We start from the raw sequence: 14,757 nt of genomic DNA, 5'->3' as shown, positions 1-14,757 counted from the left end.
AAAGAGCCTCGCCAGGCACAGGCACAGGCACTGGGAGGCTATGGTCAGAGCTTCACAATACACCAATAATGTTCTCCTTCTGTCTCACAAGCTCTAATCATTTCTCATAAAGAATCATGTCCAGATGCGCCGCCACAAAGAAGGGCCACAGCGAACCCTTTTGTCAGGAAAGGAATCAACAGCTTGCACCTCGCTTAACCAGCAATGCAATCACACCACCCAGAACCAAACAGGATAACCTTCAGGCTAAGCCTTTCTGACGCGGGGAGACCTCTTCTACAAAATGACCTGATTCCATGCGGGGGTAAAATGGTCCACCGCCTGACACTCAACCGGGCACTGCAGCTTCTCCTTCCCCCTCGCGTACCGGATAAAAGCCACGCCTGCAGCATCTTACCAGCTCATACTTGGCCTAATTTCCGCAAACCACAACAAGCGATCGACATGATTAAGTTGCCCGCTATCGAATGTGTGCTGCAGGCAGTTTGCAAGCTGCGGAGAGAGTCATCTATCACCGCCCCAACACACACACACACACACACACACACCGGATGCGGCATCCGCAGCCGGCTAAATAGGGAGGGATCCCGACCATCCGCGACACTTTTTCCAACATTATGATGCACAAATTCGACTAAAGGGCGAGAGAGGGAGTCTCACAGGGACTTGGACAGAATATAAATACACCCAGTCCTGGTAACTGAAGTTCTTGAACCTCCACCTCCAACATTCCCCGAATTCTTGCCTCCCCCCCTCACTATGCGACAAGTGCTGCTGCCGCCGCTAGTGCTGCTGCTCTTAGGGCTCGAGGCATCCGCCTCAGCCTGGGGGCCGCGGAAATTCACGACTCTAGTCACCTTCGGGGATAGCTACACCGACGATACACGGTTTGCCTACTTTTCCACACACAATGACTCCGCTCCTCCGGTAGGATGGGTTGAACCAGACGTAAGTTGACATACACATTACCCCTCACAACCCCAACCCCAACCCCCCAATTTCCCCCTTCATGACATCAATTAACCCACCAAAAACAGGCCAACATCTCCTCCTCAGGCGGCCCAACCTGGCCGCACTACGTCTCGACCTTCCACGGCGCCACCAAGAACCGGTACAACTACGCCGTCGCGGGCGCCACCTGCTCCAACGAGATCGTCGCGCGCGCCTACGACCCCACGGCAGGCTACCTGTTCCCCTCCGTGCTGGACTACGAGGTGCCCGCCTTCGCCGCGGACGCGGCCTACACCGACCCTCCCACCAACAAATGGTTCCTGGACATCCCCGCCGACGAAACCGTCTACGCCATCTGGATCGGCACCAACGATCTGGGGAACAATGCCTTCCTCACGGACTCGCAGCTGAACAATGCTACGCTGGTGGATTATCTGGACTGTGTGTATCGTGCGCTGGATGGGGTGTATAACGCTACCACCACCACCACCACCGGGAAATCAACGCAGAAGGAGAAGGGTGCCAGCAGCAGCAGCAGCAGCAGCAGAGCAGCGAAGTACTTCGTGATCATGAATGTGGTGCCGTTGCAGCTGGCGCCGCTGTACGCGACCCCCGAAAACGGCGGGGTCGGGCCGAATAATTACTGGAAGGATAAGCCGGCGAATCTGACGGAGATCAGTGGCCGCATGGAGGGCCAGGTCGTCCTGGTGAACGAGGCGTTTCGGTATCGGACGCCCGTCGAGGTGTTGGTGAAGAAGCGGTGGCCCGGGGTGCAGGTGGCCGTTTTCGATGTTTATTCTTTGGTGGGTTCTCTTCCTCTTTTTCTTTTCTGGGGTGGAGGGGAAATGGGGATGGGAGGAGGAAGGTTGTTTGGGAAAGTGCTACGGAGTGGGTGATGTTGAGTGCTGATGCAAAAAGTTGCAGATTTCGGAGATCTATTACAACCCTACACAGTATCTGAATGGAAGTGCGCCGGCGAATGTCACTGGGTTCGAGTATCATTGCAATATCAATGGGACGGACTGTACCAAGTCGGACAGCCCGGATTCGTTTCTGTGGTTTGATCAGCTGCATCCGTCGGCGCGGACGGATCAGATCATCGCGGAGGAGTTTATCAAGGTGGTGAGCGGGGAGAGTCGGTTTGCTGAGTATTGGTCGTGAAAGGGGGTGGGAGCGGGTGGAGTCTATGTTGTTTAGATGTGATCATGAGTAATGAAATTTGCTTTCGTTTGCTTGATGTGCAGTATATCATGCTGACCATCTAGCGTATGGACTTAATAGCCGCATGAAAGGTATATTTTACTCTGGGGTGGCTAGGGAACAAGGATCCTACGTTACGCAACTCGCAATCGATTAGCAGATTTTGAGCGGAATTATGACAGATATTAAAACGACAGGGTGGTGGGACGAAGGAAATGTACTCAAAGAGTGCTAAATTCGACTGTTAGTGATAAAGCTGACCAAGTCCAATAAATATCCTGCGTATTGCAATTCCATGCACAACAGATAATACACCCAATTGCTTTCTGATGCTTTACAGATTATGGGAGTATCCAAGAGAGGAACAGAGTTCGAGCGCTGAAGAAAGATCATGTCCAAAGCCTGTGCTATAACACCAATCACAATTGACTGCAAATGCGTGCTGGGCTGACCCATGCGTCAGGCATCAATCAATCCACTCGAGTCCTCTTCTGCGGTCGCCCACCCAGATTCAGAGCAGCAAATGTGCTTGCATCCAATCCGGGCGCCGTATGCTCCTTGATGATCTTACGAATTGCCTCCGCGATGCCCCGCGCGATAGGCGGCGGAAATGATGCAATGATCTGAGAACGAAGGGCCTTGTCGGCGCCATAGAAAATGTAATCATCAGGGAACCCCTGGATGCGAGCGCATTCGCGTACCGTAAGAATATCGTGGCGAGCTGTTGCCAGTTAGCGGTGGGTCAATCACGATGCAACAGCGACTTACTAGGGTGCAGCCAGCCGTGATCGCTGTAAAGTGTTGGCAAGATGATGTTGCTCTCAAAGTCGACGGTTTTAAAGTACGGCCTGTCAGTCGCATCAGGCAGCTGACCGGTGCCATGGTTGTAGACATTGACCTGACCCGCAGGATTCAAGAATACATGTTTCCCTGCTGTAGGGTGTGTGTCATCCGCCCGAGGGTTCTTAGACTTGAGATGGCAGATCTGCTCTTCGATGCTCTTTGTGTCAAGGTGGGTCGCAGGCCAAGGGACGTCGGAGCAGATGGGAGAGGCAAGCAGGACGATGTATGTCTGACTGTTCGAGATCCCATGATCTGGTAGACGGACGCTGAAAACATGCACTGAGTTTCGTTTCTTCAGGAGTTCGAGAACAGCCTTTGCAAAGGAAGGAAGGCACTGTGGATGCAGAATTCCTGCTGGCTGTATAGAGACCAGAAAGTCAAAGTCATCCTCGCTGGCATTCAGTTCATTGATTATGTTCAGAAGGGGCAGGTCAAAGTAGGGGTCTTCACCACCTCCGATGACCAATGGCCCAGTCTCCGAGAAGATCAGTACTTTTGGAACGCCAGCTTTCACGTCCTGAGGAGGCAGCAATTTTCCGCGTCTCATGTGCGAAAGAACAGACGGCGGACTTTCATCGTAAATAGTTGCTGTAGGATACCTGGTCTATCATCATGATTAGATCTAGCGATGAGGGTTGGTGGGGTCAGATCTGGGGATTGCAAATTTACCCTCCAACTCATGTCCTGTTCCGAGTCGAATCCCAAACCAGCGATGATGTCAAATTCAGCCTGGGAAAAACCTTCAGCGAGTCCTAGATCCCGTGGACTGAGGTCAATGACAATAGGCTTGGATGGCGCATAACGAGGGCGCTTCCATCGATCTTGACGGGAAAGTAACCCAGAATTTAGTGGCGTGATGCAAGCTGCGTTCGCATTGCTTCTATCGCGGATAGCAAAGCGACAGAAGTAACCGGCACTTTGAGGTTCTGCATGCTTGATTAGCAGGAGAAAGAGACGATCGGACTTGACGCCTTGGGAGACCTACCATCTGCGGCAGGGAGCAAATGTAGAACAGAGTCTTGAGATGGCAGTGCCTGGGCCTGCGTAATGTCATCAAGAAATATGATTTCTCCATCTGATTTCTGGCCCATTGTCTCAAAATCGTGGAACTGCAGAACAAGTTCATTTTCTCGGACTGGGAGTGTGAACCTCGAAGAAAAAGGGGGGCTCGTGGACTGAAATAAATAAAGAGACCCTACTATTGCAATGCTCTCAGAGTCGCCTGAAGGGCTTTCGGTCCGGAGAATGTCATGCACCAGGAAAATACACTGTACGTTTGCTGCATGCCCACCTGACGGTATCAGTGTGAGTTGCGAGTATTCGTCCCGTACAAAAGCGTGATTGAGACGCTGGCAGGAATACTCCCAATGAGGGACAGCACTTGCACGAGGCAACTAGGAGACGGAAAGTCAGTAAAACATGAAGAGCAGTAATAGAGCATGACAACTGAGCTTACCTGAGATCTTCGAGGGAAAACCAGCTTCTCAAACTGCACCACAAGGTTATCGGCAACCCAATCATTCCACTCGATCCTTTTACCATGTTCCAATTCACGCTCCTTTGCCAATTCTTTCATTCTTTGGGTGCAGACGGGCAGACAAGACATTGTTTCTCCATCACCGGTAGGTGTACTGTAACCTGTTGAACCAATAGAAGGAACCACTTGGGAGCAGAGACGCCATGGCCCATACTGTCTTATGGATGTCGTTCCAGGATCCTCGTCCTCATCGGAATACATAATATCGTCTGGCTTTGCATGGAATGGGATGTTGACAATTGCCAAACCATGGCCCGATGAGCGCGGCTCTGGAGCGACGGCATCTGGTGCCAATCCATAGATAGCCATATCACGAACTACTGCGACAAGAGGAAAATATAACTCCTCACTGTCCAGGCCGCTGAATTGAGCCTCGTGAGCATTGAACGAAGTAGTTGTCATCTGACAGCCGCAAGTGGCAACCATGACTCCGTCCTTAGGTAGCTCATCTTTCACCACAGGATTGTCATTAGCAATTGGTTAGAGTAAAATTAGGGTCATAATATGGATGGATAATAAGACTGACTTTCACAATGCGAAACCACTTCCTTTAATTGGGAACATGTGCTTTCCCGATGAAGCGTCACAATGCAACGCATTTCCGGGCCGACAAAATCGCGCAACAACTCGCTATCTTTGATTCTCCAAGAAACTTTGAGCTGAAGTGGCTGCTTTGACAGGTCCACGGATATCATGCGGGGCATCAGTTGAACGCTATCCCTTGCCGCAAGTCGCAATGAGCGGACAAGAATAGGGTCAGGCGAGTCTATAATCTGTTCAAGCGCCTGTTCATAAAGCTCCTCGACGATATGATCGCAGAAGAATGACGGCGAATCCTCATGATTCGCGCGGCCCATCGTGTAAGCGAGGCAAGGTGCCAACTCGTGAGCTGTGTCGGGTCTCAGGTATTTCTCATGTATTTTGAGACAGCGAGTGTCTGGGTTGAAGAGAATGGCAACATCGGTGTCTCCTCCAGATACGTATTCTACGGACAGATTGTGAGTTTGCGAACACAATGCCAAGCAGCCTGCTAGTCCGCGCTGTACATGTTTTGAAAATTGGGTTGGTTGCAGCGATGAGCGTTGCGAGTTTTCGAAAAGAAGTGCTCTCTGTTCGTTAGGGGTTCGCACAAGACTGTATCGTGACAAGAGATTCCAAAGCTTTTTCGATAGGCCAGCCGGTTCTCTTCGAAGACTTGTAGTGATTATCTTCGAGTCCTGCTCATGGGAACTGAATGTCAACTCTGTTTGTGGATAACATAGAGAGATTTCATACTGTCTCATTCAATCCGAGGCCATAGTAGAACTTTCCGCGGCCATTCTCAACAAGCCGTGCCCAAATAGCTAGTGCCGTGGCTTTCGATGCCTTTTTATCTGCCATGGAAACGTCCGCACAATCATAGTGCTTGTTCAGCAAGTCTGTATATTTCTCAACAATGCTTGGCCCACCATTCTCAATGGCAGACGCCCAAATTTTTGTCACTAACAAGGCCTCTTCCTCTGGACTCGCTAGGCTCTGGCGTTCACGGTTGATTTCCTCAGCCATGAGATTGTAACCGTACCAGAACTCCCTTGCTTTTGACCCAGGACGAGAAAGTAGAATACCTTTCAGGTACATACGGTTGTGGTACTTCTCGCGGTCTAGGATAAGGTCTCCATGTTCAGTTTGGATGATACTCTCGGAAGGTGGCATGTCCAGCTCCAAGGCCACACGTCTCCACTGCTGAAATTTGTCCAGAGTCACTTTCACCCCAGTTGCGCCGCGTCCTTTCGTAATGAAAACGGATACGTCTCTTGCAGGGTCACTTGCCAGGCCCCCAGGCTTGCCATTTGTGTAAAGACGACGACAGTTCGCCTTCTTCCTGGTCAAGGTGGCCGGTGGAATAGGCGAGAGCTTGCAGTACATCCGAGACTTGCCTTTGCCTCTGAACCCAAAGTTGAACTTGTACTTGCTCGCAGCCAAATGGACACGGAATCCTTCGCGACGAAGGACCAGAGCAGCAATCTTGAGACCCTCTCCATGCTGGCCAGCCAACGAGCCATTGTCGCCGTGCTTAGTCGTCCCTCCAATGTCTAGGTCTTGGGAGGTCAATCGCGCATCAAAATTGGCCAGTTCAATGCCACCATATCTCTCCCTCCAGATAATATAGCCCAATAGCTCTCTGGTTCCATCTTGCATGTTATGTGGATGATATAGACAAATTCTGATCACCGTTCGCTTCTGCTGAATCTCTGGTCGGAAGTCGCGTTGATTCAAATGGAATGAAGCGAGGATGCCGTCCTTCCTATCAATTGATGTTAGTGGTCTGTCGTAGGTAGTTGCTGGTTTGAGTGCGGAATTATCCCCACCAGTTCTGATACAACTCGCGAAAGGCATCTTGGTTGCTCCAATCACGAACATAATTTTTACTCAAGGAGAACGTATATGACATGGGCCGAAGTGAGCCATCATCATCTTCTTGCTCGGAGTCTTGGGGACTTTGACACTGAGATACGTCGTCTTCTGACTCCATCCTTGGCTGTTGATCTTTCCAAGCACTGCTCAACAGAAGTAATGATAAACTTGAAAGAATGTGTCAGGACAGACTGAGGAAGACGATAGATTCTGGGAAGGATGGGTTGAGGAAAGGTGAGGCGGTGTAACGAGCCGGAAAACATGAGAGGGATGGGAGAGATTAAATCAGAAGAAGAAGAATATGTGAAGTGATCAGCCAGTGAATTGGCTACAAACGAGGCAACTTCACCCTTCACCAGAACTCTTCAGGCCGACAGATAATCTTTGCATTATTGTAAGCGTCATAAATCGATACTAGTCGTCATTTTATTATACAATTCTGTCTAATATCATGTGACCTCGCTGAACGGAGGCGTTACACGCACAAGGCCGATATCAACTATATAAAAGACTTAATCTGAAGTAGCAGAAAATGAAGAATCCTATAATATATAATTTGATTTGAGCAGAATGATGATAAAATTTAGAATAATAAAATACTAGAACAAAAGAAATATTTTTAAAAAGAGTACTAAATTTGATTATTAGTACTAAAGCTGATCAAATCTGAGGATACTCTGTAGATTGCAATTTTATATACAGTACACATTGTATCTAATTATTCTCCGACATCTTTCAGATCACCCGAATATCCTGAGGACATTGTGACGAGCTGTTCCCGGTTCGCAGTAAGTCTCTCTATGAATAGAATTCTCAGTCATCTATATCGTGATCTTCTGTAGACTCACAACAATCTATGCTAATCTGTTGAAGGGCTTTATCTCTTGAGTGTTAGAAAAAGATTTTTGCACGTCTAGCAATATGCAAAAGAATAAAGAGAACCAAATAATGATTGAAACTCAGAAAAGAACAGTTCAATAAGGGAGAAGACTCCCGAACTCCTAGCACGATGCAAGATGAGCAATGTAGCCTGGATACTATCAAAGTAAACCTAACCAGAACGCGGCTCAGCCAACATGGTCGCAGGGCCTTCGTCACTCACCACTCCAGGAAAAGTGATAATTTGTCGTGATCATATATGTCTCCTGAAGCGAATCGAGCCAAGTCTCTAACAATTGACTTGCAACGTCACATTCTACCACACAAACCTCTTCCTGAATTCAGCTCCGTCAACCACACTTGCAGATCTCTTCTCTTGTCTCGACCTGCCAGATGCCATGTGGTCAGATTGATACATCCTCCCAGACAACACGCAAGTATGCGCAAAGAAAAAAAAAGACTCACCATATCTGCACTTCCAACATCTGCAATCCCTTGGAGGCGTCCCACTCAACGAATCCGCCTCCGCACCGAGTCCTGAATACCCACCACACATGCTAGCATAAGCCAGGCCGGAATCATCAGGCTACTCGCAAGCCGCCGGGCCCGGTTGTTACCATCAAGTGCCATCCTAATTGCAGCAACGGCAGTATGAAACAGAAAACGAAGCATACGGCACCAGAACATTGCCTCTATTTTCCACAACGGAGTTGATGACAGCAGCCTTCTTAGTACTGCGCTCTCCTCTTTTTCAATCTCCTCCTGCTGCCGCTGCTGCTGCTTCTTTGCCTCATCTATTGGGTGGGTGACAACGGAGCATGGGCCATCGAAGCCGAACCAAAATTTATGGAGATAGGCGAGATCAGCCAGCGCTCGCTGGCGTACACTGAGGGAACGACCCAGTCGCCAGCGATACCACACGTATAAATGATAGATGCTGGTGGCCCAAAATACGATATCCAGGATTAAGGTGTGAAAATTAATCTGCCAGCCAATCTCCATCCAGGGCTTATAGGAGGAGGAGTCGGCGTGGCTGGGGTGGTTATAGATTGCTGCTGGTGGGTAGGCTTTGAACCAGATGCACGCCCCTAACCAGGCGGCGGCATGCAAGGACTCGATGAGGACGAAGATTTTCCAGGGGCCCAGCTCTCTTAGCAGGTCTCGGCTCTTGACTGTACACATACTTAAAGAGGTCATATGAGGATGTAATGCGATGGTCTGATTGTGCGTGGTAGAAAAGCAGAGCAGGGATGATGACTCAGGTTGCATTCAGACTTTATATGGTGCGGACTTAGAATGGACCTTATAATGACCAAACCTTGATTGGCACACATACGTAAGGACACGGGGGGAGATTCCGTTCGTATTCGCTTGATGGCACTCTGCAAGAACAACTTGAACAACTTCTTTCACTAAGTATCCTAATACTGATTGCCATTCCCATCATAAGGTTTTAGTCGCAAGTGGCGTACACCCCCTTCCACCCATTCTAATGGTGCGACAAACGCCATTTGACTCCAAGAAAACAAAGTGTTTTTCCCTCCAAAAACAAACACCTCAAACCTCCCTACAAATAAACCATCGATCCAAATGCGACTTCCACCAACAACATCCGTCTGGATCGTGATCAGACTTCCCAACGGCACAGTCACCGGCTCATGCGTGGAGGTCGTCTCGTTGACCCATATACGACCTGGGTACGCAGGATCATATCCATCGGCCTCGGACACAGACCGGAGAGGATATTCCCACCCGTCCGACACGAAGGTTAAGGAACCATCGGATCCCAGCTTGAGCGTCGCATCGTCGGAGGACAGAGTAAACGGACCCGTTACGTTCAGCTCTAACGAATAGTTCATCCCTTTACTCCCATATCCCAAGTGATGTTTTGTCGTGGCATTCTCGTTCATTGCATCCCAGCTGACTTGTACGTCTCCATCTAGATCCATCGCTCCAGAAAGCCGCCGATCCAGATTCTGCGCCACCGCATTCGCAGTCAACACGCGCATAGACTCTGACAAGCTCGATAGATTCAGCTCCTGCCCACGGTTACCCGCCCACACACGAGACGCGAACGTTGGAATACCGTCACGAAGAGCATAATATGCTTCCAGCTGCGTCGTCGCGTCAGGACCATTGTCATTCCAGGCTGCGATGATGGCTCCCTGAACACGCCTCGGATCCGGTTGCTTCGTGAGATTGTATGGGTTGAACAGCGGTGGAGTCCATTGCAGGCCGTTGCTCCCCCCGAAATTCAGTAATCTAGTATTATTGAACGATGGCGGATATGGAGCAGGGATGATGGGCATGTGATCATTCTTCAGGGACATGTATGCCCACCAATCTTCAGAATTGATCAACTCAAAACCATCTCTTGCGAGGCTAACGGGATCTGACTGTCCATACTGCCAGTGCTGGATAATGACATTCTTGGAGATGTTGTGGGTGTTCGACGGCTCGTACGTTCCCCAGATGCGAACCCTCTTGCCGGCAGTCTCATTCATGAAGGCAGCCATCTCATTGACGAAGTCAATGTAATCGTCCGCCAATGCCGAGTCGTACTCATCCGCGCCTATATGGACTTCTTTTGTTTGAAACCACGGCAGAAACTCTGTCCATATCGACTTGATCAGCGGCAGTGTATCCGGGTGCGTCAAATTGAGCAGATCCTTCGGCTCCAACGCCAGCTCCGGCTTCCACTTGGTGATCGACAGAGAATGGCCGGGCGCTTCGATCTCAGGAATAACGGTCACTCCACGCTGCGCGCAATGATACTGGAAGTCCTCGAACTCAGCCCGTGACAGTGTCTCATTCTGCCTCTGCACCAAGCCCTGCAATTCCGCGCTTTCGGGCCGCAGGGAGAATTGCGAATAAACTTCATACCACGTCTCGTTATGTCCGCGATTCAATGGGTAGTTGTCACTGCTGTGATAGTGGAATTCAGACAGCTTGAAGAACGAGGCGTACGTGCACAAGTCCCTGAGGAATCCGGGAGAGTACCATTTCCGACCCGCATCGAGAAGAAACCCCCGCGTGACAGATGAAGGCGCGTCAAGGGTCCGTCCGGCTGGAACGATCCCCACGTCGTGGATCAGCAACTGCTGGAGAAATGTTCGCGTTCCCCACCACATCCCTCGAGCACCAGAGCCGCAAATGTATGCCCGACCAGCACTGAACACGAGCTCATAACCTTCCTCGGTCGGCTCCTTGTTCTCATAAGTCAAGTTGACCTGCTGAGCCACGTTGTCCAGAAATATTCCTGTTTCGCTATCGGAAAACGCGTCTACCGTATGGAGCACCCAAGACGTGTTTGTCACTGCCTGCAGGTCCTGACGGAAGGTCTCTGCAAACTCCCCAGCAGAGGGAGGAATCAGTGTCAAGCCATTGTCATCCCGACGAATCGAAAAACTGCTGGTGATGAAGATTTTCCTTTCTATCGCTTTGATGTCGAACCCGTTTTCTGATAGTCCAGTTGCATTCCACGCTACAGGGGGAAGAACCTGAAGAGCACACGCAACCGCGGCCAGATAGAGAAAAGCCACAAACTTCATGACGTGAACTCGTAGTCGTCAACCATACCGCCGCTGTGGAAGTGAGTTCACGAGAAACAGGCATAGCAAGCTGGGTCGGCAGTAAACAACCTTCTGAATAAATCTCTGGAGTGGGGGTTGCACCACGCCCGAGGCGTTACATTTTGATGCGGGGAATAAACAATGCATCCTACGGGGCTGGCCTATTGCATCACCAGAACGATCCCCCAAATGCCGATCGTTCATACGCCAAGAGATAAGGAATGTGGTCGCAGTGTATACAACCGTGATGACAGCTGGCCAGACCAGTTCTCTGTGCAGCAGTGAGCTCTTCTGCTGTCGTTATCAGTTTGTCTTCGCGCTGCCCTATATCTTCTAGCCGTTAAAATGGCCGTTTTATGGCGGGCTGGGTTTTGTTTTCGCATCGGCTCCCACCACCCGACCCCTTGCTTGGCCCGAACTACCAGCCTCTCATCGAACCATCCTAGTACGTTCAGCCTTTTACATATCTAGGAAAGCAACCTCACTCATAAGTACTTTGGGGAAGGAACGAAAAAGGCAAAAAGCTGGCCGGAACATGACGATCATATAACGACTTCTCGTTCTACCGAGGTCAGCGGTTCAACGCAAGCATCAGCACTATAACACTAGCAAAACAAGGGTGTGACAGACATAGTGCAACTGTATTCCATCCCCCTGTCCCTAGATTACCTTTACCATTCAAATATCAACTGACAACCAAGTAATTTATGTATGGTATAAAAGATCATACTAGTCAGTCACGTGCCATGGGCAATGAGCTTGGAATTGCCAGAGATTGGAAGAAGCTTAATAAAGAGACCAATACTGAATTCAAAGTGATATGGTATCCCAACAATGACAGTAGGAGGTTGCAGTTGCTGTAGAGCATCCCGTGTTGGGTCTCGCTGCCCGAAGCGGCGCTGAAGAGGGCGCTGGCCTGAAAGTGGCCTGTAGCGCTTGCGGGCGCGCTGGCGGGGGCTTGACAGAAAAGGCCACTTAGCTCGAATTATTTCTCGATAGTTGCCGGTGTAGTATACGCGGTAGAGTTGGTAGGAGCCTTGATACCAGAGCTTGTCAAATCGATACTCATTCCGGGGATGGCGGTTGTGATTTTAGGAGCGTGAGCAATCGACGCCAGGCATCGGGCCATCTGCATTTGGCGCATGCTCCGCCGAAATGCCCTGTGTGGAGACTCCGAGCTGTGTTTCGGCATCTCTCCACATTTTCACGGCAGGACAGCACTCGGCAATGTTCTCGCAATTTAGCATATGTTGATTATCTCCAGCTGCCGATTATATCGAAGGTGTTTCTGACCTCGGACGTGCAGCTCAATACCGTGGGTGCTGGGTTATATGTAGACCGTGGAGTAGCATCGACATGAGCAGGATGTGTACGACCCTCTCTCGTGGGTTGTGAGCTGGCAAGATACGCGAAACCCTGGTTGGATTTTTCTCTTTATCATTCGCTTTCATGGGGGTGATGTTGGGCACTTCTTTTTCGGTTGGAAGCGAAAGACCGCATGTCAATTGCGAAGGTCATCACCCCACTAGATCACCCTTCTCTGAATTCGGTCGAATCCCACATTCGCGTAACGGACCCTGATCAGGTAGCCCACATTGAGGTCGGAGAATGTTCATTGTGACCTAATGTGGACTTAGCAAAGCGAGCGCTGATTCTCTGCGTGATCCAAAATGTTGCTCTCTTTCCGTGTGAGAAACACTTTATGGGCGTTCGATTAAGTGGTACCCTACTGTCTAGGGATTGCGAACACACTCGATTCATGGACGGAATGAGCATTTGTGCTTTCACCGGCTGCATGCGCAGTTCTCACATCCGCGCTGAATGCTAAGGTTTTCGGCCTGCTCGTCGGGTCCTCGCACCAGCCCAGAATCTGCGAGAATTCGGACAGCATTTCCGAGCATGCCCACGGACGTCTAGTTCTTGCAGCATGAGATTGTGGAAGTCGTCGCGGATCTGGTCAGCCTCAACAATGGTCTTGTATCGCCATTTGGACGTTTCCCGTTTCCCGTTGCTTTGAGCTGTTCTTGCTTGGAGAAGATTTAGCTGTCGTTTGAGGCTCCGTTCTTTCCTGGTAGCACTCATTTGACCACCCTGCCGCACCACTAATGTTGACCGCGGCAGTTGGCCGCTGCAGAAGCCGGTCGAGGCGAGATTTATGATGGATCATGGATGCTTGTTCATTCTTCCTATCTACGCTATGTACGATACATCAAAGATCGCCCGAGACAGCGGGGGCAAGCGGTCAGTGATGGCAGAATACCCACTCAGGGTTGCGGCCAACACTCCCCCCCGGCTCGTAAGCAAGGCACGCACAAACGCGAGACGAGCGGAAAAGAAGAAGAAAAAGCTCGAGGCGGCGAAGTCGAGACACCCGAGACTTCGACGCACTCGTGACTTGGAAACGAATGAAAACAACATAGTCGAGACTGTGAAAGGAAACGTAAAGAGCAATCTGCATAGACGTGTACGGAAGGAGACGTGGACGATTATTAGTAAACTCGGTATAGTCGAGGCGTGTGCGCAAGGAAATATCAGACGTATGCGTAAGGAAATGGATATGGACAGAAGTTGTCAACGTTCAATTTTTGCTAGGCGTAGCAACAGGTCTTTGGACAGCGGCCACTGGTCGATGGGGGTACCGATAAAGGAATGGTCCTTTTGAGCAAAGAACCATCTCTCCGTGGCGCCAAGAACTTTAGACATCAGTATTGTTGGTAGCGTATGCAGCAGTTCCTGAGCATCTTCAACATACTCTCCCAGTTCTTTGAAACCTTGCCGTAATTCCGCAAGCTTGTTGATGCTATTCTGAATATAACTGGTTGGCTCTTCTGTCGGGCATCTCTTCTTCCGCGCTTCCGCCAACAATTTCCAATTATTCTAAGTTCCCATTAACAGAATGCTGGCATAATGTCTTGCTCTGTCCCAAAGGCCGATTATTATCGAAGTTGCAATTGCCTCGTTTCGGTCCTCGGCTGTCAACAACGTGATCAACCATTGAAATTGCACTGGTTTATGAAAAGGGTCACATTCTCGCTGGGCACGCCGGAAAAAGTCAGCTGATTGGACGACATGTTGAAGGGATTCAGTAGTACTAATGGCGCCACCGTTTGTCGAAGCCTGTTGTGCGGTTCCAGAGGGACGGGACCCATAGAGTCGCTCACGAGGGCAGATTCTGACATCCGAGCAATTTCCTTTTCGGTGTCTTAGGGAATGGACAATGGGCGACTTCCTCTGAAATGCTCTGCGAATGCTCATGTGCTAGCATTGATCCTCCGTGCCCGATGCCCAATCAGATGGGGTGAGACTACTCATGAAAGACCGACATTTCGGTGTATCCTCAATGGCATTGATTGCCCTTTCAGTTGACTTCCTTTCTGTGGC

At 50.0% G+C, this 14,757-nt stretch overlaps 5 protein-coding genes across 5 annotated transcripts; 2 read left to right on the top strand and 3 right to left on the bottom strand.

Moving 5' to 3' along the window:
• Positions 1 to 632: 632 nt before the first annotated feature.
• On the top strand, positions 633 to 2,112 carry BO72DRAFT_433187 (SGNH/GDSL hydrolase family protein; the record flags this gene model as incomplete). Its single annotated transcript, XM_040943193.1, has 4 exons — positions 633 to 948; positions 1,038 to 1,417; positions 1,487 to 1,754; positions 1,876 to 2,112. The coding sequence occupies exons 1-4, from the start codon at positions 760 to 762 to the stop codon at positions 2,110 to 2,112; spliced, it is 1,074 nt and encodes a 357-aa protein (XP_040799484.1). The 5' UTR covers positions 633 to 759.
• A 509-nt stretch (positions 2,113 to 2,621) lies between these two features.
• Positions 2,622 to 4,600, bottom strand: BO72DRAFT_498128 (uncharacterized protein; the record flags this gene model as incomplete). The annotated part of the gene is made up of 6 exons (XM_040948748.1): positions 2,622 to 2,872; positions 2,920 to 3,598; positions 3,664 to 3,920; positions 3,980 to 4,129; positions 4,286 to 4,388; positions 4,451 to 4,600. The coding sequence occupies 6 exons, from the start codon at positions 4,598 to 4,600 to the stop codon at positions 2,622 to 2,624; spliced, it is 1,590 nt and encodes a 529-aa protein (XP_040799483.1).
• Positions 4,601 to 5,322: 722 nt separating this feature from the next.
• On the bottom strand, positions 5,323 to 7,007 carry BO72DRAFT_347232 (uncharacterized protein; the record flags this gene model as incomplete). The annotated part of the gene is made up of 4 exons (XM_040940673.1): positions 5,323 to 5,751; positions 5,807 to 6,105; positions 6,151 to 6,815; positions 6,880 to 7,007. Coding segments are annotated over 4 exons (1,521 nt in total), but the record flags the coding sequence as incomplete, so codon positions are not given.
• Positions 7,008 to 8,314: 1,307 nt separating this feature from the next.
• BO72DRAFT_487514 (beta-N-acetylhexosaminidase) lies at positions 8,315 to 11,388 on the bottom strand (the record flags this gene model as incomplete). The annotated part of the gene is made up of 3 exons (XM_040947986.1): positions 9,277 to 11,388; positions 9,141 to 9,198; positions 8,315 to 8,976 (listed from the first exon to the last, which is right to left on the bottom strand). Exons 1-3 carry the CDS (start codon positions 11,353 to 11,355, stop codon positions 8,315 to 8,317), a joined length of 2,799 nt encoding a protein of 932 aa, XP_040799481.1. The 5' UTR covers positions 11,356 to 11,388.
• A 2,011-nt stretch (positions 11,389 to 13,399) lies between these two features.
• BO72DRAFT_171642 (uncharacterized protein) lies at positions 13,400 to 14,128 on the top strand. The gene has a single exon (XM_040939376.1). The coding sequence runs from the start codon at positions 13,532 to 13,534 to the stop codon at positions 14,036 to 14,038; it is 507 nt and encodes a 168-aa protein (XP_040799480.1). The 5' UTR covers positions 13,400 to 13,531; the 3' UTR covers positions 14,039 to 14,128.
• The last annotated feature ends 629 nt before the right edge of the window (positions 14,129 to 14,757 follow it).

This window comes from Aspergillus fijiensis (genome assembly GCF_003184825.1).
Source record: "Aspergillus fijiensis CBS 313.89 unplaced genomic scaffold BO72scaffold_37, whole genome shotgun sequence".
NCBI lineage: Eukaryota > Fungi > Ascomycota > Eurotiomycetes > Eurotiales > Aspergillaceae > Aspergillus > Aspergillus fijiensis.
The sequence above is the reverse complement of the archived record's forward strand: the minus strand, read 5'-3'. Positions and strand labels throughout refer to the sequence as shown.

Coding starts and splice junctions, on each gene's coding strand:
- BO72DRAFT_171642 (XM_040939376.1), top strand. CDS start 13,532: ATGATGGATCATGGATGCTTGTTCATTCTTCCTATCTACGCTATGTAC.